The sequence below is a fragment of the Clupea harengus genome, chromosome 1, assembly GCF_900700415.2.
Source record: "Clupea harengus chromosome 1, Ch_v2.0.2, whole genome shotgun sequence".
NCBI lineage: Eukaryota > Metazoa > Chordata > Actinopteri > Clupeiformes > Clupeidae > Clupea > Clupea harengus.
Genome location: NC_045152.1, coordinates 30,856,608 through 30,880,881, shown reverse-complemented (window position 1 = coordinate 30,880,881; position 24,274 = coordinate 30,856,608). Strand labels below are relative to the sequence as shown.

Sequence of the window (24,274 nt, the reverse complement as noted above, 5' to 3'; positions counted from 1 at the left end):
GACGACAATCACACCAAAGGCATTTCCTCCTTGTGCACAGGTCAAGCTCTTCCACTGCTGTCTTAGAAGATCATGTTCAGGCCCAGAAGCCTAGCTGTTGTTAGAAGTGAGTGTGAATCCTGTGTGAATCCATGTGTCTTGATCATTCTCTATGCGTCTTTCTCTTAGGCCTGCTGTGGCCTTCGCTGTTACAAATCCTGTGCTGTGACAAAGCTGAGATACCAGTCAGCGCCCCCAGAGGGCACTGTAATGCTTTCTGCAGGGTGGCAGACCTGAGGCTGTCACTCAGCTTAGTATGTTTTGTCCAAAAAATGAGCACAAATAGAAAGACAAATACCAAACACAGAACAAAAACAAATGCATGTATTTAAAAACTATTGAATTCATGAATTTGAATATGCACAACACACACACACAGACACACACAGACTCAAGCTTCATCCTAAAGCAAAAAATGCATGTGCTATAACCCCTCTCCTCACCTAAAGGAACACACACACACACACACACACTCACAAACGTTCACGACAGCAACAGTCGCTTTGGGTTATAGGTGTGTCCTACGCAGTGAGAGTTAGACCTATTTCCTCTTGGTGCGATCGTGAAAGAACATTGGCCAACCTCAGTTGGTTTAGAGGAAGAGAACTTCAAGCACGGAACGGAAGACACTCCATGACGCCAGTCCCTTGGTCTTTTTTGTTATTTCTTCACATGCTCGTGAGAGATTGAGCGCGAATCGCCCTTCCCCAGGTGAGGCTCTGTGAAGCCCGGTGAGATAACAAGTGTGTGGTGCTGAGGATGCTCTCTTGGCCAAGCAGAAGGGCTGCTGTGTGCTGGTGAACGTGCCTTTTTTTTAACGGAGAGAAGGACAGAAACATGGCTGACACGGAGGAGGCGACGGAGACGGAGCGGCCCAAACTAAGGGGTGAGTACCAGCAGGTGTGGCTGGACCTCTTCACAGCTGCTGGAGGTTTCTGCTCTCCATCTTGTGTGGCCTTGTGTGCTTTGTCTGTGTGCTGTTTCTGATTTTCATTCCTGTCTTTTTTTGTATTTGTTTGGAGGCTATGTGAATGTGAATGTGAATGGGAATGGGAATGTGTATGTGTTTGTGTGGTGTGTGTGCGTGTATGTGTGTGTGTGTGTGTGTGTGTGTGTGTGTGTGTGTGAGAGAGAGAGAGAGAGTGAACGTTCCTTTACTTGTTTTTTCCATCTGTCTGACTGCATGTTATCTCTCACTCAGAGTGTGCAGGATCACAGCACTTCCTGTGTCGTTGCCCTCCATTTTGAAACTAAGAAACAGTCTGGTTCCTTTTGTGTCACTTGATGTGCATGCCTCCAACTTAACCACAGGGTGCAACCGCTCATTCTTATCTGTCAGTGTAGTGATTATTCTTACTGAAGCTCTGACTAGTTGGTTTCATTTTGCCTAAGTTTATGCCTCATGGGCTAATTGAATAAGAGTAACTGTTATAGTACTCAACTAAATCTAAGTCCACCATCTAAGAAACTCATGCATATATCATTTAAAACAACTGCATTGCATTTTCACTCAGTTATCTTGATTACTTAAAGAGGACCTATTATGCTTTTCCAGTTTTTCTTCTAATGTGTTACATGTGGTTTTTTTTTCATGTAAAGGGTCTGCAAAGTTACAAAGGCTAAAGTACATGCCAGAGGGAGTAACCATATTTTGTCAGCTGCCTGAAATGCCTCGTTGGAATTCCAGCCCTTTTCCTTTGTTACAGGATGACGCAATCTAGCAATCACAGTCCTTATTGCCTGCCTAGCTGACCAATCAAAGCACACTGGGCTCATCGGGAGGGGGGCTTACAGATACAGGACAGAGAGTGAATAAAAATGTACAGTATGAGAAAAATAATGTGAATTTGGAAGATTGAAGCATGTAAATCTATTGTAGTAGACTGCAAACATAAAATGATGAACACTGAAAATGACCAAAATAGGTCCTCTTTAAATTGTGAAAGTAACATTGGCTCAGCCTACTACATAGCGTGACAGTGTACATCCCGATCCTTCACATTAAATGAGTTCAGTTTGCATGTGAGCTCAGATTCAAGGCATGAAGAATGGAGTAAGCACTCAGGCCACAAATCTTCTTCATATCCTCAAGCAACAAAAAATGTCTGAAGGGGCATATGCTCGGCATCTACATCACCTCTGCCGCATCCAGTTCACCCAGACATTTGCGTTAACCAGCAAACAGTAATTAAACAGAGTGCTGAGAGAATTGCTCGCAAGTTTGAGAGAAACAGGGCCTTGTTGTCCTCACTGCTGCACACGATACAAAAGGCGGGCAGGATGCGGTTGACCAAAATGGAGCAAGCGGTGAGAGAGAGAGAGAGAGAGAGAATTAGAGACTTTTTTCTCATGGTGTAAGAGTGGTAATGCACATCTGTGCTTAACTGTTCGTTTTTGTGCGTTATACTTGAATACTAAGTCAGCTGATGTGTTGTTGACAAACGGGGCCTGCTTGAAACATTTAGCTGACACAAACGCATGGGTATTTCGACTGTTACAACACTACCTGACATGACAGTCTTTGAAGCTGTTCTGTTCTCACAGCTTCCTTTCTGAATAGTTTTTATATAGAGATGTCAGTGTTATGGAGCAAACAGACCCACTCTCATTTCCACCCCTACAGTGACTAGTAAAGAAAATATGACTTTGTTTCATTTTATTAAATGGAGAAGTTACCGATTCACTCTTCAGTTGGTGCATTTTTTACATTCTGGACACTTGCATTCACTTGTCTTCTTAGTCTCTCTCTCTCTCTCTCACTCTCTCTCTCTCTCTCTCTCTCTTTCTCTCTTGTTTTCTTCCATACATCAGTCTACAGCTTGAAACCTTTCTATTATCGCTCCAACAAGAAACACAAAATGTGTGTTGGAGATGTTGTGTAAAGACTTTCACCTCCTTCACTTTACAGATCAAAAAGTCCTCACGAGGTCTACAGACCCCAAGCGCATGAGTGAGGCTCTACGAGAGTTTGACAGCTTCGAGGTGGTGATTAACTATGAGTATGTGAAATCAAACTGCATCACTTAGATGTGCACATCCCTCAATTTCAGGTTAACTTTGATTTACAATTTCTGAGGGATGACGAGTAGTATGTCTTTCTCATTCGTTCTCTGTGTGTTTGTGTGTGTGTGTGTGTGTGTGTGTGTGTGTGTGTGTGTGTGTGTGTTTGTGGTGTGTCTGGGTGCCTCAGTCCTGTTGAGGAGTATGATGCAGACCCTGCATACGCTGATGCAGATTCCTTCTCTATAGAGAATATAGATCAAGAAGATGATGCAACGGTAAGACACACCGCGCTGTTATCCACATGTGTTGTTTATGATCTTACCCTAGAGTCATTCTTATAAAAGCAACATTAATAACACTCTTCAACATTAGTTAACACTAACACACATTCCTTTAGGAAATATTCTAGAACCAAATGTCTCGGGGCAACACATTTACTTGTCCAGGAAATGTTCTAGAATGACAAATCAGAACTGTTCTAGAATGACATGTCTCCACAGAACTGTTGTAGAATGACACGTCTCCACAGAACTTAACGCTGGCATTGTACACTGCAAAAATTAGTCAGATGAAATATCTTAAATCAATGTATTAAATGCTTGTCTTTTGTCTGACAAGATATTTCTTCTTACCAGGCATTTTCTATTTTAAAGCATTTCACTTTCTCTCAAGCGTTTGTCCTTAGTTATCTTAATAAGGTATAATAACTTGTTACTGGTTCTGAGCAAGTTAGTACTTGAAACTAGTTTGATCACCACTGACAAGTGCAAAACTGTTTTGTCAAAGTCAGAATCAAGACAAATAATGTAAAATATATTTGGGTTATTTTTTTTTGTCAAATTTTCCTGTTCTGTTGGTAGATCATTTTTAACTTTTTGTTCTTGTTTTTAAAAGCTGGATTTTTGCAGTGTATGGCTTCTTGTACTCCTTGTGCCCATCAGTGTGGTATGTGTTCAAAAGTCTTTATTCTATCATCTCTCCAGAGTGAAGAAGTGACTCAGCAGTCTCAGTGTGATGTGGATGACAAAGAAGAAGGTCCATCTGGTAAGAGTCTCTCTCTCTCTCTCTCTGTGTGTGTGTGTGTGGATTGGCTACCTTTAAAATGGCATATTTGAAATTTCTTCCAAATTGAGCAAGAGGTAACTCTTTCAGACATTTTGGTAATCACAATTGTTGGGCCTATGTAAGCCAATACCGATCCATCCAGCTACGATCTCCTATCACTATTTTCCCACTTTCTAACCTACACACAGGCCTCAGACGCCAATACTAGTTCGGTGATCTTGTCAGGAAGCATTTTGTGACTGCACTTAATCTCCCCTTCTTCAACCTCCAGTGTTTACATGTAAGTAGCCCCATGGACTAATTGCCCCATGCTAACAAGATTAGCACAGGGGAAGGGCAGGGGCAGGATTAGACCCACAGACAGCTGCTCCTGGGTTCCTCCTCAGACGTCCACTTAAGGAGAGCGGCAGAAAGCGGGGATGGAGGTGGAGAAGAAGAGAGATACGGGGAGAGGGATGGAGAGGAGAGACTTGAGGGGAAGAGGAGGAAGCTCGTAGCTTTGTAGCTCATAGCTTGACTATTCTCCCCCTTGTATGTCGCTTTGGACAAAAGCGTCTGCTAAATGACTAAATGTAAATGTAAATGTAAAAAGACAAGCTCACAGGTTGAAAGGGAAGCAAATGATGCAACACAACTGAAAAAATAGGGGGGAAAACATAGGAGCAGAAGACTTGGAGAAAGGAGATGCAGCTGATGACCAACATTACAAGCAGAGTGCATTGCATCCTGACATGCTGTAAACCCCTTTGTCCAAAGCCTGTGTTTACTGGGGATTAAGCCAATAGCCAGTGCCGGGTTCCACCGGTCAATCTACAGGAATAACAGGACAGTAATTGATAAAGAGTCAGAGGTGGTTTAGAGTGTTGTTGGGTAAAGAAAAAAGACAGTCAGGAGAGAGCCATCAACCGCCCTCTGCGGTGAGCGAGACGCACGCTCCCTTTCCCCTGGCAGTCTAGTCTGGCCCAGCCATCGAGGTGCTGTGGAGATCATGAGGGGAAGCAGAGGGTGAAATGACAGCAGGGATTAAGGAGTCCAGGTGATACCGCAAGATTAAATAACACATCGGGGCTCATTGGACTCTGTCACCATGGAGTCACTCTCCAGGCCGGAGAGCCAGCGCACCCCCACACACACTCTTTGGCCAGGGATGCGTCTCACAGCCTCAGGTTGTCTCATTAATCTGCTGGCAAACTCACACCAACATCCTTTGCTCCCAACACGACCAGCTCAGTGACAGCCACCAGCGTCCAGTTCCTGGTAATAATCTAAATGCAGTGGCTATAAATCAATTGCAAAAACAATGACCTCCCAATGCAGGAGTGTTGCCATCAATTGATTGAATAATCAGTGTGTGTGTGTGTGTGTGTGTGTGTGTGTGTGTGTGTGTGGCTTTCAGTGCATTTACTTCTTGTGGTTCGATAACAATGGAGCTTGTGTAACTGTGGGGTCACCTCAGTCCAGGCACTTTACTGTAGGTCACGTTTATGAATCGACTCGTCAGTCAGTGGGGAGGGCCACGGCAACCGAGATAACCAGTGAAATCAGTACAAACACAAAGCCAGCAGCAGCAGCAGCAGCAGCAGTGGCAGCAGCAGCAGTGGCAGCAGAGTGAAAGAGACACTGAAGGAGTGATAGTTCTGGTTGAGGTTATCCCCTGAATAGGAGCCCTATTCCTGGCCTGGGCCCGGCTCCCAGCCCCTCGGCGGGAGGCACCTCCCCTGCAATCTGGACCTGTCGGGCTAATCCCTCCCCAGGGCCCTGGCGAGAGGCAATGTGGGGTGGGGCAGTCATGGGTGACGTTGGCAGTGTTAGGGAGTAGTGAACTACATGTAATTAAACTAGTAGTTTAGCTACATTTTGCAGTATGCAAACTACATTCATGTTTGCATATTGATTGAAGTAGTTGAATTACTTTTTGGCCATTTTTTGTCTAGTTAATTACTGAAACTACAAACACTGTTGGACCATAAAAGGAAATGAATGATGTTTTTTTGTTATTTTACCATTGCTTCCCTTCTGTAATTGAACGCCCGTTGACCAGCTCCACCCCCTTTTTCTTTGATCCTGACCACTGTGAAGGCATGCCCAGGTGATGCATTCATCAGGCAGCCACCCAACTCAACACTTGATCTTTGTGTAGTGCATGTGTAAGTGTTCAGAGAAGTCGCTGCATGCTATTTTAGAGGTTACCTGGCTAACTGAGTAATCCTACTTGATGCAATACCCCCACCTGGATTCTAGTTCCTGAAAGGCAGCGTCTGCCTGGTGTGAAGAGAGGGGTATTACATTGTTTTGGTTTATGTATGACCTATGAACAAGCAGGCACTTTTTGCAATGAACTCAACTGAGTGGCATTTCGTGCTGGCATGTGACTTAATATACTTCGTTATAATTTCGGATCACATGAACATTGTCAATTTCCTTTACTTTTGTAATACTTTTTCTAAGTACCTTTAGATTTCTCCCTAGTTCAGCTTCTTGCAGTGTGTTAGTAACGTGCAAAGCTATGCTTCCTTCAACACTGGGCGTTGCAGACTGTGGTCAAGAGCCAGGGTTGCAGTCACACTTTAATTAATCATCCTCTTCTTGACTGTTTGACTACGTCATAGGTTTTGACTTTTTTTTTATGTTGATCAGCAGTTTCCATGGTGACGATCATAAAGACTCAGCCATGTTTCTGCACTCCAGTTTAAATGTATTAGTAAAAGGAATTATTTGGCGAAAGAGCTCAGGCATGGCTTATTATCATACACCGGCATGGGAAGTTCAAAATAAAGCCCTGTCTCTGTGTTCAAATTATACAGAAAGTCTGTCTGATAAGCAGGATATAAATGTACTTCCTTATTTTGTGATAGTGAGCACAAGAGCTAGGAGAGGGCCTGCTGTATATAGCAACACACCCCCCCCCCCCCCCCCAAATGATAACAGAGAAGAATTTACAGTCAATAGTAGAGGTTCTCTCAAGCACACATTTTCACAGTCAATGGACTCTAAGACTCTAGAGATATGTCCCTGTCAATGCAATCATTGGTTTGGTGGGGTATGTCCTTTGTGGTGATATAGAAGAAGACCTTTGTGTTTGGTGAGTCCAACAGGAGTGTTTATGGACAGTCTGCGGTGGGAGGGAAGTGTGTGTGTGTGTGTGTGGGGGGGGGGGGGGGGGGGGGGGGTTGTGGGAGGGAATAGGGATAGAGAGAGAGAGATGAGGGAGGAGGGAGCAGAGCTACAGCCTGTGTGGAATCCCCAGGATTCTCTTCTCCACTGCTCCTGAACTCCAATCTGCTAAGCCGGAGAGAGAGAGCGCACATTACAGAGTGAGAGAGAGAGAGAGAGAGAGAGAGAGAGAGAGCAGCTGCACAGGAGATTTCTCTCATCCACCAAAGAGTCCACATGACCAGATCTGAACTTTGAGATGAGGGGGGAGGAGGGCTCGGAGACTGGAGACTGCCGTTGGCCGTGTTGTAGATAGAGCTCCCTCATCCGGCACATACCACTGAGCTGTGAAGTTATGTTGCATTGAACAAATTATTTTTTTTTTCGGAGTCAAACTCCCTCCGAGGTATGTCCCTCTGTGATGGATGAAGTTTTACTTCAGCGTGTTCCTGTCTCAACTGCCACCTAAACCACTCCAGAAGGACTTCCTCTCATCGATGGCTGCAGTTCTTCTTTTCCCCGCTCGCTCTGGAGAAATATGGTGGAAGATTCAAGACACAAGGAGACGTGCCTACTCATTTTAGATGACCTTTTGGTTTTCTTAGCATTTGACATGGCATTAGATAAAGAGGAAAGAAAGAGATGCTCTACTGCACAGGCTGACAGTGGGGTAGGGGTGAAACACTGAAGGTTGGACCATCCCGGACTGTGTTTATATTTTTCTTGGAGAACGTGTGTGTGTGTGTGTGTGTGAGAGAGAGAGAAAGAGAGAGTGTTTGGGGGGGGGGGATGCCCAAGGAGTCGTGATGCTGATGTACTCATTCTCAGCCCAGGATGCCGACCAGGCCCTGTGCCGCTGCGATGGGGGCGTGGAGATCGCCATGCAGTACGCCAAGATGTGGTGCCGCTACGCTAAAGACCTGCTGGCCTGGATGGACAAGAGAATCAGCTACGGTGAGTGATGCTATTTGCCGCGAGGTGTTTACCCATAAGCTTTGCACTGTTAAATCTGTACATGATAAGAACCAAGAAGCACTGCTTAATGTTTCCTTTTGCTGAAGATAGCAGTGAGTACCACTCCTTGTTTATTCACATGTGTTAATTACACACAGTAACCTATAAAAGATCCACTGTGCTATTGTCACTCAGTGTGCAACAAGTGTGATTGGTCCGCTTGCCCTACGTTTTGTGGTGTGTGCTGATAAAGCTTTTGCCAAAGCAGACGTTGTAGCGAGATTGACAGGTCACTAAATAAATTGCTGACCGCTGTTTAACTCTGCTAGCAAGCTGTGTCTTCTTTGTGGGTAGGTAGCTTGCAAACATGCTAATGTTGTTAGATAGTAGGCTGGCAAACGCCTTGCACATCACCTCAGACTTATTCTTTTGGTTACAACAATAGGGTTATCAGACTGTAGTCTTATCAGACTGTGTCGTTAGTGTTTGGTCCGCCATCTTTGTAAAAAAAAAAATTTCAACTAGCGTTGCAGAGCGACGCAGACACAACAGCACACACAACAGCATAGGCCACGTGCACAGGCTCGAGCCTACAAACAACTATAAATCAACCTTAAGTAGGGGTTTGGAGGAGAATGCCTGACCTCAGGCCTCATGTGTGTTCAATCTCTCCGGTTGCCCCCGGTGGCCAACTGTAGCGATTACCTGTAGAGATTAAGATCAAGCAGAGAGGGCCCTTGTGTTTCATGGTGCGCCGTTGTGACCAAGCACTCAATAAAAAAAACAACAACAACGCTGACGCAGACAACCAGAGTCACCCTGATAACAACCCCGAAGAGAGGGGGGATAGGGATTATCAGTCTGAGATTAGGAAACTACTCTGAGAGAGAATGGAGCGAGGGGGGGGGGGGTAAAGGGATTACCCCAGGAGACAGCATGCATGCCAGTAAATGCCACTCCGCCTGCCAAGACAGATGACATGCCATGTCAGTCCTCCCAATGTCAACCTCAGTGTGTGCACAGATAATGGAATATCCGGATAACTGTTTGCAGCATAACTATTCGAGTATAGGGATGTACCTAATGTACCTATAGTATCTACTTTCCCATAGGAAGTCATCAGAAAATATGGGATACTTTGGCAAAAACTCATTGCGTTGTTCAATTTGTAGAGATAGTATGCACACTCCCAATAGTTTTCATTTACTGTAGCATTACATCCAATCCCACAAATAACTGAACAACTGTTTGTAGACACTGTCAGATATTCGAATATCAAAAATGGTTAGTATGCACACGCATACTACAGGACAAATGGTGACAAACAGGATCAGAAAGAAACACTCAACACTGTGGTTGAGCGAGTTAAAAAAAATAGGAACAATGGATGAGATTCTTGAGAGTCTTGTGGTGGACTAGCAGTAAGAAGTTGCTTTAGAATGGTTCTACTCTTTGATCTGAGACATCACAGCACAGTACACATGGGGTTTGAACCGGGGTTCTAGTGTTGCTATTAAGGAACAAATGAGATTAAATGTGTAATGTTCTTTCATTCAGAGAAAGCTCACGGGGATCAATTTTTCCAGTTTCATAACACAAAGCACTTAGTTCTGGCAGACGTCCTAATGGGCTATGGCAATGGCTTGGCTGCGATTCATAGCACACATTATTTGCTATGCCATGCTAAGTTCCTCTACTTTCCTATCGATCGGACAGCACAGTGTGGTCTATAACGCATCCATCAATACTGACCATGGCTCAAACTATTTTTTCCAGTCCATCACATATTCCATGATGTTCCTGCCTTTTGGCATTTCTGTGGAACTGACACGAGACATAAAATAGGCCATTATCCATCAGGACAAGAAAGGGTCGTGTTTACTGGGTTGGTCTCCAGTCTGTTTTCCCCCCTGGATATGTCTATTGTCTATTGACATTTACCTTTGACAAAGATATTGGCATCAAAGGTAATAGAATAACCCCTTGAAAAAAATCACCTTATGTTTGCAGAACAAGAGTTTGCCAAGAACATAATGAGAGCGGCAGAAACGGCTAAATCAAGTGTGTCCCAGCAGGTGAGTTTTGGTTTGGGATTATATTTACGTTTTATATTACCTCCATGGGATCTCAATGCTCCCCGAAGGCCATACATAGCTATGACGAGTGGATAAACTCTGGTTAAACACACTGAAGTTTCCTGTGTGTTGTCTGAACCCTGTGCAGGACATGATGCCATTGCAGTACATCTACACTATGGCCCTGGAGCAGGATGCGAAGAACAGCTCGAACGCCAAACACACGGCGGAGCTGCTTCATCAGCGCTGCTACCAGGTACTGGCCGCTGTTCCACAGTACCTAGAACTGGGTCAATGCAAGCCTGTCTGACAGGCCACCAGAGGTTAATCAAGAATCAATATTAGTGTAGTTATTGACTGGCCATGTGGTGTAACTCCCTCTGTCCTTTTCTCCCTTTCTCCCTTTCTCTCTGTCCCTCTAAACCTCTCCCTCTCTCTTTCTCTCTCTCTGGATGAACTGTTCATTTATTCAGGCGCTTGCATGCAAGAGGAATGAGATTGATAGGTGGCGAAGGGAGTTTAAGGAGCAGTGGAGCAAGGAGCAGAAAAAAATGGTTGGTCTCATTGTGTTTTTTGTGTTTAAGGGGTTTGCATGCGTTATTGTACGAGCTTGGCACTGAATTTTCACTACATTCCCTGTGGTTGGGAAATGTTACATTCATTGGGTTAAGGACATTAATGACGAGCATTGATCCAATACACTGAAAGTGATTGGAAACACTCATAGCAGAAAACTGATCAGGAAAACTCTCAGGATTTAAAAAGCCAGTGGGAACCGACAAGCCAAAGAGACACAAATGCATATCAGACTTATGAAATGTATGAGAGAGATAAGCTATAAGATCTTTCCCTCAAGAAAGACTTACTGCTCAGTTTTCCGTGATTTTATCTGAATAGTGTCTGTCAAAATTCCATTTCTTAGCACAGCAGTCAGACTGCTGTAGCCAGATAAAATCACTTCTAATCACCTCCAAATAATTGAAAAGGACTGCAGACTGCTACCCCGATGAAGACCTCATCTAGTAGCACCAGGCTATTGCTGCTTGTGTTAATAAAAACGTGTGTGGTGTCAGAACGATGCAGAGTCGGCTCTGAAGAAGGCTCGGCAACAGTACATCCAGCGCGGTGAGGAGCTGGAGAAGGCGAAGGCCGTGACCGCCAAGGCAGTGGAGGAGTCCGGGGGATACAAGACCCTGGACAAGAGGAGGAAGTCCAGAGATGATGCTCAGACGAGGGTACCCACTACAACACATACTACCAATGTTTCCCTTTGTGCTGCTGGTAAAGGGGTATAGCAAGTGTATGTGTGTGCCTGTGTCTGTGTGTGTCTGTCCGTTTGGGGGGGGGTCCGTTTGTTGGTTTGTTGGTTTGTTTGTTTCTTAGCAGGATTATGCAAAAACTGCTGGCCCATTTTTCATGAAACTTTAGAGAGAGGTGTAGCCCGGGAGCTGCTTCTATCCAGTGCAACTTATAATGCAATGTGTACAATGAGGCCACAAACGCAACGCTTTTACATTCCACCATAAAGACATACAGGCCAAGGCCATACTCGGGGCTAAAAGGCTGAAAGAATGGGGGGGTGGCACTGGGCAGGGGCCTGGGAACATACTAGTGTAACGGTAGCCAGTTGGTCATGCTGTGCAGTGAGCACACCTCACTCGCTGACACCGACATACTAGCAACTGACACTAGTACCCATGTGGTGTGCCTCCTTGATAGCATATCCACATCCATGTCCAAGGTTACGACACAGGTTAGGCAGAGTAGATTTTGAAATGTACACTTTGCACTATATAGGTTGAGATTTTTTTTGGGGGGGGGATATACTGTATAACTTCTAGCTACACCCCTGGTTCCAACCATGTGTCTCTTTGCCTGAATGCACAGATGACGGAGGCCGAGCATCTCTACAAGCAGTGCGTGACCGACGCTCAGAACCACCAGGACGAACTGGAGAGGGTGAAGGAGAAGATAGTCATCCACATCCGCAAACTCATCTGTCAGGGGGACACCGTGTTGAAGGAGGTGAGCTGGTTCGAGGTTCTATTTCTGGTTTGCTTAGTAAATGTAGCCTACTAATCAAAGCTGAAAAAAATAACGCAACATGGGACAAACTCAGACTGTGTTTTACTGTTCATTAGGCAGTGAGCTATGGATTCCACATGATGGATATGAATTTGTGTACAGAAAAGAAGAGATAAACAAGCTTTTGCTGAACATGGAGAAATTATATTATCTTTTATTTCAGTTCATGAAACATGGGAGCAAACATGTATGATTATAGTTCTGTTCAGTGTTTTTGAAACATATAAAAAAAGTGTCCCCATATTGTCGGTGTGAAATGGTGTATATTACTGGATTTCAAATAACGACGAATACCCATGCTTATGTGTTTTTTGTAACCATGATCCTTGTGTTGATGTCTCTCCCAGGTTACGGTGAACATGTTCTTCTTCCAGCGAGCGCAGACGGAGCCTATACCTTTGGGTTACCACAACCTGGAGCTCACGTGCAGGCCATACGAGCCTGGCGAGCCCTTTCTGCGTTATATCTTTGGGAACCAACAGCAGCTAAAACCTCTGCAGACATTCGCCTTTCAGGAATATGTCCCACAGGGCAGGAGGTGAGAGAGCTAAAGATCTTTTAAAGGCGTGGTCTTGCAGGGTGTTCGACCTAGAGATGCACTGTAAACAGGACAAGGTAAAGGAAGAAAAAATATGAAGAAAATTGAGGGAACATTTGAAACGGAGGATATACCCTGGCCCTTAATAGTGAAGCTTTTTGTATGTATATGTATGTATGTATGTATGGATGGATGTATGCATGTATGTTTGTATGTATGTGTATATCCTGGTCTAGCAGTATAATAACTGATGAGGTCATAAAGGACTCACCAAAAAAGAGCCCTAGCGTGAGGGTGTTACATTTCTCATCTCAATGTGACTCATCTTCGATAAAGCAGAATGCCAGGGCTCTTCCTGTTTTTGCTACACACACATTTGATCTTTAAAGCAGAATACATTGCATCTGTCGTGGTGATCGAAAGGCTTACACTTCAAAGTAATGTGTAAGAATGTTCCACTGGACATGACATTGACAGACAGTGTTGTTTCTGCGTTTTCCTTGTATAGAAATATATGTGGCATTCTAATAGAAAACAACTGTCACTCAGGCAGACAGTCAAAAAGTGTCTTCAGCGTACAAGTCCACCAATTCAAACAGAGCACAACAATCACCAGCCTTCTTCTACCTCTCACGTTCAGGCACCATCTTACTCTCAGTGAATGTCACACACAATCAAGTGTAGCCTAACTGTAAACTCTCCTGCAAAAGTCAGCTGACACTTCTGTTTTGCCTAGGTCGCCCTCCGGTGGACGCCGTAAAACAAGCAACCCCCTCAGCCATCTTCAAGACTCCTATGCTCTTCCCGACGATGTAAAGCGACACAGCGGCGATGGGCGTAAGTCATAAGAAAACACCTCACAAACAAATCATTAGATCACGCTTTAGCAGAACATAACATCAAAAAAAGCACAGAAAAATGATTAGGACCGGAGGCAACAGATTTCATTTTGGGTAAAGAAGAGGAACGAGGAGCGAGTTTGCTCGCCAGGTATTCTCCACAGTCATGATCTGTTGTTGTTCTGTTCTACAGGTCGTCCTGGTAACAGTGACAGCGAGAGTATGGGAGGAAGTCTTGAGTCTCTGTGCAGTCCTGGTAAGGCTCAGGCTCCTGGCTTACACCAGAATGTGTTTGTTGCATTTTGTTCATTTTACCCTCTCATTCATATGGGAAGCAGAATCATTTTCAGCATTGTTGTTAGGAGATCACTAATAGGCAGTCCTCTGTCGTGTAACTGTTTTCCCTGCCAATAGCCCATGGGAATCGGAGGATTCCAAAAGTTCTTTCTGGTACCTTGTCATCAGATGACCTCGATGAGAGAGAGATGGGGACTGTGTATGAGAGCGGTAGGTCCTCCTTGAAAACATTTTGAAATCTCATTCTGTCCTGCAAGAAATCTTAATATCATCACTCTGATTGTTACTGCACCCCAGCACCCAAGCACACCATTGTCTTGCCTTGTTAAAAAACATCAGCCTGTACAATCCCACCCCACAGAAAGAATAGACGCCTTGTCTGAGAGCAATGGGTCGACAGGCAAAGTGCGTACATCACGAGCGGCCCTCACTCATCGGCTCAAGAAATCGAAGAGCAAAATGGTCAAGTGCAAGCAGTGTGAAAACTATGTCCTGGTCAATGGAGTCGAGTGCGGGGAGGTGTGTAGTATAAACATTGAAAATAAGTGCCTGTGCACCCTTGTAATAAGTAATGTCATAACAATAGTGCATCCTACAGTGTGTAATGCATAATTTCATTATATTTCTTTTACTTTATTTCATTTTATCCTTTTACTATAATTCATGATATTTTATACTCAACATTAATTTTGTTTCTGTCTCTGCAATGACCTCTCTCTTTCTCTGTCTCTCTCTCTCTCTTTCTCTCTCTCTCTCTCTCTCTCTCTCTCTCATCTGTTTTTCCTCCTCCCAGTGTGGTCTTGTGATTCACAGGAAGTGTCTGGAGGTTTGTCAGCTGGAGTGTGAGCAGCGGAAGGGGCTTCTGTTTGGGACATGCTTGTCTCTCCTACCCAGGGAGACTCCGGACGAAGTGCCCTACATAGTGCGCGTCTGCACAGCGGAGATTGAGAACAGGGCCATGACAGTACAGGTATGCGCACCTGGGTAAAACTGTGGTGTGGAGCAGTAACTGAATGCTTGCTTATATATAAATAAATGATGTAAGATAGGGAGGATGTTACTGTGTTCTGTCATTTTCTAAAACCAGTTTGGCCATGGGACAGCATTTTTTTTTGTCTAGCAGAAGTGAAAACCAGAGGCAATACCACACTGCGTTCTTTTGCCTTGAAAAAGAAACAAGTGATTCATCTAATGTTCGTCTAAACATGGACTGTTCAGAAACCCATGAAAAAAGAAGCATAACATGTTTGGCTGTGTATTCCATGCTATAAATGTATTGTGTTTGACTAGCTGTCTCTCTTTTGTTTTTCACCCTCAGGGTGTGTATCGGATCAGTGGGGCCAAACCTCGGATTCTGAAGCTCTGCCAGGCCTTTGAGATCCAGAAGGATAATGTCGACCTCTCTGAACACTCTCCCCATGACATCTCCTCTGTCTTAAAGCACTTTTTCAAAGAGGTAGCAGGGCACCACAACAAGTGTTTAACTGATAGTTTACCAAACTACGGATGTAAAACACACATGCATCTGCTGATCCTTCTGATAACACACTTTGGCTCTTTTCACAGCTGCCTGAGCCACTGCTGACCTTCGACCTGTACACCAACTTCATCAATTTGGGCAAAGAGATCCAGCATATGAGCGAGAAGAGCCATGTCGCAGAGAATCCTAAGATGGTGGTGGACATAATGCGTTCTCTGAGAGAGTTGTTGGAGCGGCTTCCTCTGAGCAACTACAGCACTCTGTTTCACATATTGGCTCACCTGTACAGGTAGAAGAACGTCCATCAGCTCTGCATGTTGCTGTCATCTTTTTAATTCCACAAAGTACAGGCGAAAAGACGTGTTATTTGGTTTTGTAGTACATGCAGCAGTCTAAAAATGATAGGGAGACAAAGTTGGTGATTTTAAAAAGGGTTGTGTACATCCCATCATTTTAGTTGTCACCTCAGGTGTCATACTTATAATGCTATATGTTGTCTCTCTTTCACTCACAGGGTGTCAGAGTGTTACGAGGAGAACAAGATGTCACCAGGAAACCTGGGCATCATTTTCGGTCCGACTCTCTTGCGCCCCCTGGTGTCGGGAGATGTGTCAATGCTGGCCCTGCTGGAGACGAGCTATCAGGCTCTGCTGGTGGAGTTCCTCATCTCCCACCACCGCCAGGTGTTTGGACAAGAGCAGGAGAGGCCATGCACCCCTCCACCTCCAGTGCCCACCGCCCCACTCCCACAGACCCCCACCAGGACTGCCTGCCCCACGACACTGGCTGCCAGCGTCCCAAAAGAGGAAGGAGCGACCTTTCGAGAGCGTCCTTGCTCGCTGGAGGTAAGTCTTGGTGTCACAAGTTGCTTTCACCTGCTGATATCAGCCACTGCATTTTCCTTGCCTGTCTATAGCTTGTAAATTGTTAGTCAAATCAACAAGTGCCACTGATGCACCTACGCCGTACCTTTTGATATTTAGACATATGCAGAAACAAGGGATTTGGATGATGATAATTAGAGATTTTGTAGACAGCATGAAAATAGGCAGAGATTAGGAAGGTTTCCTGTGTTCTGCTTAGTCGTTCTTGTGCTGCGTGTTTCTCTTTCCTGTGCCTTTACCGCTTCAACTCGGGGAGAGACCTGCAGCTGAGGCGCTCTTGAACGCACGCTTATGCTGTGAGGATTAGTGCGCTTGCCCGTGAGCTTCTGCATCGTCTTAACGCAGCCCTGCCCGTCCACTCCAGCACGACGACGACGGGAGCGGGATGCTTACCGCTCCAAGTCCTTTAGCAAAGATGTCTGGTTAAATCCCTGCTCTTGACATATGGTCCAACAAATGCATTGGGTGCGCAGTGATGTTAAGAGCACCTGGAGGACAACATGTGAAGCAAGTTTAGCCTCGTTGCACTTGCTGCAACTCTCACCATGTTTAGAACAAGGGCCCTCGCAAACAAAACTAAATTAATACCAAGTTTACAACAACTAACACTTCCTCCCCCAAACCTAGAATCGGCTGTTCTAATATTTCACAATGGTACTCTGGACCCTGTTAACTCCCCACCTCCTCTCCTCTACATACTCCTCCATGTTAGTTACGCACCCCATAAGACCACAATGTGTGTCATTTTAACAGACCAGCACTATCAAGAGAGACTCAAGCGAGGGTTACATTTCTGACAAGTCCTCCTCCAATGAAGCAGTGGACCAGCTCAGCCCACAGGCCAATGAGAAAGCAGGTAGGCAGGAGGGGATGTGAAAGGACTGTCCCCATTGGATGAAAGGTAATAGATAGAACATGTTGGAAAATTCGTCTTGCTTGCTGCTGCTGCTCTTGCCAACCTATCTGCACTATGCACTCACATTGCACTCAAGCATTAATTTTTTTTTAAAGTAAGCTTTGCCAAAGCTTAGCATTAGCTTTTCCTGCCAATTTCTACCAATACTACTGAAGAGTTTTTGTAAATAAAAACCATGAACTGTCCAACCAACACTATTGTTTAAAGAATTATTAAAGTACTTTTTGCTATGTGCATTGGCACAGTTTTTGCCACTGGCTTTATAAGATACTAAGTGCATCTCCTGCATTCATACTATTTCATTTATTATTTTATCACTTTTTTTTCTCAAGTGTAAGTTTCTAATTCCCCCTTATGTTTCTGCCCCTCCAGCAGTCCTGGCTGTGAGACGAGCTCCACCCGCAGCCTGTGGGGGACCAGGCCCCTTCCAGGCAGCCCAGCCCCGCCGGCCCATCAACAGGCAGCCGGTGAAGCTCCACAGGCATCCCACCCCAGCACCCAGAGCCCGCCCCACCAGCTTCCGCAGCGGCGCAGACAACGCAGCAGAGAAGCCAGAGAGTGCAGACAGCAGCCGCAGCTCCTCCCCAGAGCCACGATGCCCAATGGAGACCCAAACCCAAACCCACACACAGCTCCAGGTCCAGACACGCGCACACATCCAGGTCCAGACACGCGCACACATCCAGGGATGGCGGGAGAACACCCCGGAGACGGCCCGCCCACGGAGCAGAGCAGGGCTGGCCCTGCAGGGACACCTGTCCCCGGCCAGACTGGACGTGAGATTGGACGACACGGTGGCAGCCCTGGCGGCTGCAGCCGCAGCCAATCAAAAGGGCGGCCACTCCGAGGGGGTGGAACCAGCTAAGAGCAAAACGGACCAATTGGCTAAGCTGAACAGCAACCAGTCCAATAACAGGCACGGGGGAGAGGGTGAGGGTAGAGCCCTCGGCCAGTCTTTGAGGAAGCTGTCGGGGGACGAATGGACTGCCAACAAGATTCTGTCTGGGCTGAAGCTAAGGCGCTGTGGTTTGGGGAAAGGGGAGCAGCTGCATTTCGTCTGAGTGACACAGGACTGGTCTTCCTAGACTGATCAAACATAAACTACTCCACACCTACAGCGTACAGTATGTAAACATAGGCACTGAGACACTGTTCATCTCTATTCAAAAACACATTTATCGGCTTCTGGTACATTGCTTTTGAGTAAGGATTTAGTTTAGTTTTTAACACTTTCATATGTCTCCGAGTCATGAGTTCAAAGCCCTAAACATACTGTCGTAACGCACTGGAACAACCCTCAGGCCACGGGACTTTACAGCAAAGGATTTGTTGCAATAAGGAACTTTGAAAGAGTCTGAGTTGTTTTTCTTATGATCAGAGCAAATTGCCATATTTATTTCATGCGGATCTGTGGTCTACTCCAAAGTCTTGAAATACAACATGAGTAGGACTATTCCAGCAGCACATGCAGTCAAAAGAGAATTCGTCCGAGGAAAGATTTAACAGGCTTTTTTTCTCTGTATAGTCATTGATGACAGCTGGGAATTCAATGTATGAAGTGGCAGAGTGTTCTTTTACAGTATTTTGTATGTAACTATGTTTTAAATGGTCAAAAATACTATACAATCAATTCTACCAAGATGAGTAATTGTTGTTTGATCATTATGTAGATCTAAAGTTTTTAAGTTAATGAGCCTTCATGGTTTTCTTTTTAGTTGGTTTGTTTGTTTGTCATTCGGACTGATTGAACAATATTTAAGCACCCATCCCTGGTCTCTTTTCTCAGAAAAAAAGAAGATGCTTAAAATCCTCTTTTCAGCTTCTAGCTTCTAGCAAAAAGGTATTTTAAGCGTCTACTGTATTTAAATGATTCGTATCGTCTTCTTAAAAATGCGACATAAGGTTGTTCGACTCCAGAAATACTCAGGATACTTCTCCACTGACGTAAACTGATAACGGTTTTCAGGAAAGCGTCTTTTTCTTTCCACGGGAGGGCAGCAGTGATGTGTAACGCTAATCATTGGAACTGGTCTAGGCACAATGGCACCAACATTCAATAATGATTGGTTTATTTCAAATATATAAGTTTGTAGAGCATAGGCTAATAGATAAACATAAATTGGAAACTTGGTAAATCGGCCATTGTTTACTTGGCGTGCCATTTCATTAACTTACATTGATTCCAATAAATTGTGTAAGTCAGCATAACACACTTACGCACAAATCACCTACTAAACGTCCGTTTTAGAATAGTTCACAGAGCGAAGACCTTTCACTGGCCGTTTTAATATTTCATCCATTTTATTTTTGCTTCTTAGCCTATATCCAATGTTTGATTTGTTGATAGCCTAATACCAGTTTAATCTTTAACAGAATACAGCAATAAAACATACAATATTGCTGTATTGTATATTTATAACGAGTTCTGAGATTGACACCAAGTCTCATAAGCCTTCCTGTCTAAAACACGCACACACACACACACACACACACACACGCATATACTCACTCACACACAAAAGCATTGCCTTCTCTCACACACGCGCGCGTTCTTACTAGAACATGCTGACCACCTCTAAATAACAATACATTGTCTCGCACACTGGTACGGTATACACCTCTACCTCCTCAATGCTTTTTCTTGCCCACTACCCAAACCCTCTCTGTCTCCCCCTCCCTCCCTTCCTCCCTCCCTTCATTTTTATGCGCGCTGAACTGTGTGCACGGGCTGAGCCTGGAACGGCAACAATACAGACAGGAGATATAAGTCATTTTTTGGCAATGACTAAGTGTCGCTGCGTAGACCTGCATCTTGGAGTATAACCTGGCCGTGCTTGTTGGTATCTAGACAAAGTTTTATTTTTAAGGTTTTTGATGCTTCCAACAGAAATCTCCGGAGGAGTGTGTTTCACCTCAAGGTAGGTTCGGAGTCTTGTGCACGTCGACAGGTTGTTGATGTATTTGTGTAAGATTGTGCGGTGCTTGAGGGCATAGCCTTGCCTATTTGTAGCAATGATCCAAAAAACTCTGAAGTGGTTTGTCGACTATGTATATTTATCGCACCTTGTTTGTACTTGGTTTAGATTTATTTTGATCGCGTGTGTAGAGACATCCAGACAGACTAGAGTCCCCGTAGCGTCTATTGTTGAGTTTCATCAATATGTCACAGTCAAGTGTGGCATCTACGCTGTGGTATTGTCTCCAGAGGGCTCAAGTGTAGAATTAGAAATGCGACCGCCAAAGCGGCTCCTTCTCTTATGGATAAATCACGGTGTTGTCTTGGATAACATTAACATCTTTCATCTGGTTCAGGGAAAAAAATAATTTATGGCCACGTGTTCGGAATCCATCAAATATGTATTTGGAAAATCCATTATTTGTATTATTATTTCATGGGATAATGAAATGATAGCAATATATCAGTATATGTCGACTAATATCGACACTGTCTGTATCTTTAGGTGTCATTTGCATCTTCCTTCACTCTCCTTTAGACTATTGGACCTGTTAAATAGGCTTAATCGGAAAAGTTTTTATTGTGCGTAAAACATTCATATCATATTTTAAACAATCAAATAACCAATATAAAGAAAGTGTATTCTTATTTTAGGTATCATTATTACATATACACACATATACATATATGTTGTGTTTAATTGTTTTAATTCATGGTTCCATATGACATTTCGAGAGTGTTGCAGCGTGCCTTTTGGGGTTCGCACTGTGAACTTGCCGTCACTGGAGGCAGGGAGTAGCCTGTGTTAGTCCGTTTTGCTTATTCGGATAATTTGTCATGAAAATGACCATCAAGGTTGTCATTACATGCTATTAACAATGTAATTTCTTATAATTCCTTTCAATTCTCTTTCATTTCCTTAGCAGTACATTATATGATCTCTTATTTTCAAAGAGCGGGGAAAAGTCGGGACTAAATGTAGAAGTGAATTGATATTTGTTTTTTTTTTGTCCTAAGGTTATCCTTAACCAAGCCTATTTGCTCAGAAAGTGTTTATTAATCAATTATTGCCACAAGTCCACCAAAATATCACTCTGCGCGGTAGAAATGTAAAGTCGTGGGTTTATTCACAACTAAATTACCTGTAATTGCTTCTGAATTTAATGAGTTAATTTCGGTAATTAGGCAAGTTTTGTTATTCCAGCTGTTTTGCAAGAACGCAGCAGATAAATCTATATCTTTTGATCACAGGCTTCTTAATTCTCGTTTAGCGTAATGAGTCTAAGTCAAATCTGTTATTGGTGTCATCAGTGGATTTGGCTAGTTCTGCCAAGAATAAATGCTCAGTGTGTTTTCAATCTCTTCAACCACGGCCAAAGGCACAAGTGGGCCTACTCAATGAAGATGCCAACGTTGCAGAAGACTGAACAGATTCCTTTATGCAAATAGCTAGGTTATCTGATGCTTAAATCGCCAACAAGCATGATGCCAACTAGAAATAGCCAACTTTGATTTCAACTTTCAATTTCAATTTCTACAGCAAATCTTCTTTTCTTCGATAGGGCCTATGCTATATCCGGTTGTTTAAAACTCGCGTTGATATAATAGATAGGAACATCATTTTAAAATGTATCAGATGGCACATGCTTCTGGTGTTCTAAATAAAAATAGCCTACACAAATGAGAATAACAGTTGCACTTTTTACGTTTTAAACGTTTTAAATTAGTTATTATGAAACCGATTTAGGCTACTTGACACTATGTAGGCCTTTTTATTTCATTTTATTCCAACAGCCTATCCGTTCTTTTAAACCGGTTTACTCTAATTTAGCCTTTAAACATAAAATAATGGGCGACTTTGTGTTGAAAGCTTTAATGTATAATGTGATTTTTGTATTAATAATTGTAAGGTTGTACAATGTTGTTCAAATTCAATTTAACTTATTACAGGCAAATTATGCAATATCTTGAGTTTTACACGTACGTATCGGGGTATAATTACTGAGAACAACTCACTCTTATTTTTCGACATTCAGAAATAAACAGTCATATCATATAGCACTACGCCATTATCCGTTTTATGATTTGATTAATTTCGTTGGCATACTGCAATTATCTGACGAATTTGTAGGCTATCATGTGGTTTTTACGAAAACACGCTACGCCTGCTGATTACTAAAATTATATTATTTTGTATTATATTTCAGTCAGTCCTTTGTTAGACAGGCGTTTAATTAATACCCGATCACTAAACAAACAACTATCTTGTTTGCCCGGCGACATTATTGGTTTTGGCGTTAACCGTCATCTAGAAGGACAGCCCATGGGACGAGTTTAACCTTAATGCGTTTTAGGTCAAGCTAATGAGCCTGGGCATCAAGATCCAGCCTTTCAAAACACACACGCACATTCACACGCAGGTATCTCCAGACCAGCTTTTGATAATGTACCAGCATTTGTGAGCTCCTTCTTCCATCACGGTGGTCACCCAGTACATGCCTATAAATTAGACTTGAGCTTTTAGTCTTATTATCGTCGTGATCATTGCCTTCCGAGTTGTAATTCCAAGTCCTTTTAAATCTTTTTTTTTGAATTGCAACTGTAGGCTACGTTGATGCCTAGGCAAAGTAGTGATTAATGGTGCACATTACTTATTCATGTGAGGCCATATTTTTTCAGTGTTCACTCTTTCATCACTTCTCGCCTCTTTCGATCTAATTGTCAAAAAATGACGCCCTTTGTCGTAAAATTGCCATTCACAAAATATAACTCGGCATGGTAAATTGTGTAAAAAGAAAAATGACACATGTGAGGTCTACATGGCTCTTTTTTTGTACAGCGAGCACTCCGAGGGAAGGAGGGACACAATGAAAACCGAGGAGAGCCAATCATGTCGTCAGCAGGGACCCTCTGCCATCCCTTTCGGTGAGACAGCTGACATTTCCCAGACTTGTGTTGACTTATTTTGGGCGTACGGGCCGGTAGGTTTTTTGTCATTTTCTCAAGATTATAACAAGTTATGACTTTATAATGTCTGACGTTTGCTTTTGACGCAGCCTAAATATATCAAACAGGACAGACACTGAAACAGCATAGGCTGTTCTAGGGTCAATCCATGAGACCATGCTACTGTTTTGTAGATAAATTCCCATGTACAACACAAACTCAGTACATGTGTGATCCCAAGAGATTATTTAGTGCAAAAAAATTGTTTATGTATAAATGTATATCTTTTTAAAGACCACCAGTTTACCGTTATTACTGACACCTGAAACTAGGATCAACGATGATTCCTGAAACCATTGAATTGACCACTGCTGCAATGGAATCACTGAAGAGTGTCTCATATTCAAGAAATGATTTGATATCCAGTACCCTGATCATTACTCTGATATTCCTGTCATTCGATGTATTCTCTTGGCGCAGAACATGTAGGAGGGGGAGAGGTGTGTGCAGGCTGCGAGTCGGCCATTGCGGACCGCTTCCTCCTGCGGGTGAACGAGCGTTCCTGGCACGAGACGTGCGTCAAGTGTGCCGTGTGCCTGACCACGCTCACCGGCACCTGCTACTGCCGGGACCGCCTCCTCTACTGCAAGCACGACTACGAGAAGTAAGAGATGCCCCCGAAGATGCTCTCACATCCTTTTCAGATCAGATTCACACTTCATCCCCCAACCGTGCACACACACACTTCATCATATCCATCACAGGATGGGAAGTTTGCTTCATCAAGCTTCAGAAAGCTTCAGAAAATGCTATTATCACATTCACTCAATATGTCCCACTATTCTACTGCATTGAAACATTATAAGACATCATAGAACATTATGAGTGCTACATTGAAACATTATAAGACATTATAGAACATTATAAGTGCTGCATTGAAACATTATAAGACCTCATAGAACATTATGAGTGCTGCATTGAAACATTATAAGACCTCATAGAACATTATGAGTGCTGCATTGAAACATTATAAGACCTCATAGA

General features: G+C 43.7%; 2 protein-coding genes across 5 annotated transcripts in view; both read left to right on the top strand.

Moving 5' to 3' along the window:
* The first annotated feature begins 578 nt into the window (after positions 1-578).
* LOC105905704 (GEM interacting protein) lies at positions 579-18,967 on the top strand. 4 transcript variants are annotated; one of them, XM_031575796.2, is made up of 21 exons: positions 579-925; positions 2,948-3,038; positions 3,230-3,317; positions 4,026-4,086; positions 8,089-8,214; positions 10,225-10,289; positions 10,438-10,545; positions 10,763-10,843; positions 11,363-11,524; positions 12,177-12,314; positions 12,722-12,912; positions 13,649-13,749; positions 13,945-14,007; positions 14,166-14,258; positions 14,410-14,567; positions 14,842-15,018; positions 15,367-15,504; positions 15,615-15,817; positions 16,043-16,373; positions 17,166-17,268; positions 17,701-18,967. In XM_031575796.2, exons 1-21 carry the CDS (start codon positions 877-879, stop codon positions 18,387-18,389), a joined length of 3,216 nt encoding a protein of 1,071 aa, XP_031431656.1. In that variant the 5' UTR covers positions 579-876; the 3' UTR covers positions 18,390-18,967. The 4 variants fall into 4 exon arrangements, with proteins under 4 accessions (XP_031431656.1, XP_031431662.1, XP_031431667.1 ...); XM_031575802.2 differs by having other exon boundaries at positions 581-925; positions 17,166-17,313; positions 17,701-17,790; XM_031575807.2 differs by lacking the exon at positions 17,166-17,268 and having other exon boundaries at positions 582-925; positions 17,701-17,832.
* An 86-nt stretch (positions 18,968-19,053) lies between these two features.
* lmx1al (LIM homeobox transcription factor 1, alpha-like) overlaps positions 19,054-24,274 on the top strand; it is an 18,086-nt gene continuing 12,865 nt past the window's right edge. The window contains exons 1-3 of the mRNA XM_031575955.2: positions 19,054-20,246; positions 23,124-23,209; positions 23,711-23,894. Of these exons, the coding sequence (XP_031431815.1) occupies positions 20,203-20,246; positions 23,124-23,209; positions 23,711-23,894 (314 nt within the window). The 5' untranslated portion in view covers positions 19,054-20,202. The remainder of the gene's footprint in view (positions 20,247-23,123; positions 23,210-23,710; positions 23,895-24,274) is intronic.

Coding starts and splice junctions, on each gene's coding strand:
- LOC105905704 (XM_031575796.2), top strand. CDS start 877: ATGGCTGACACGGAGGAGGCGACGGAGACGGAGCGGCCCAAACTAAGG. Junction 3,039..3,229: donor GAGGTGGTGATTAACTATGA/GTATGTGAAATC, acceptor TGGGTGCCTCAG/TCCTGTTGAGGAGTATGATG. Junction 14,259..14,409: donor GGGGACTGTGTATGAGAGCG/GTAGGTCCTCCT, acceptor CCCACCCCACAG/AAAGAATAGACGCCTTGTCT.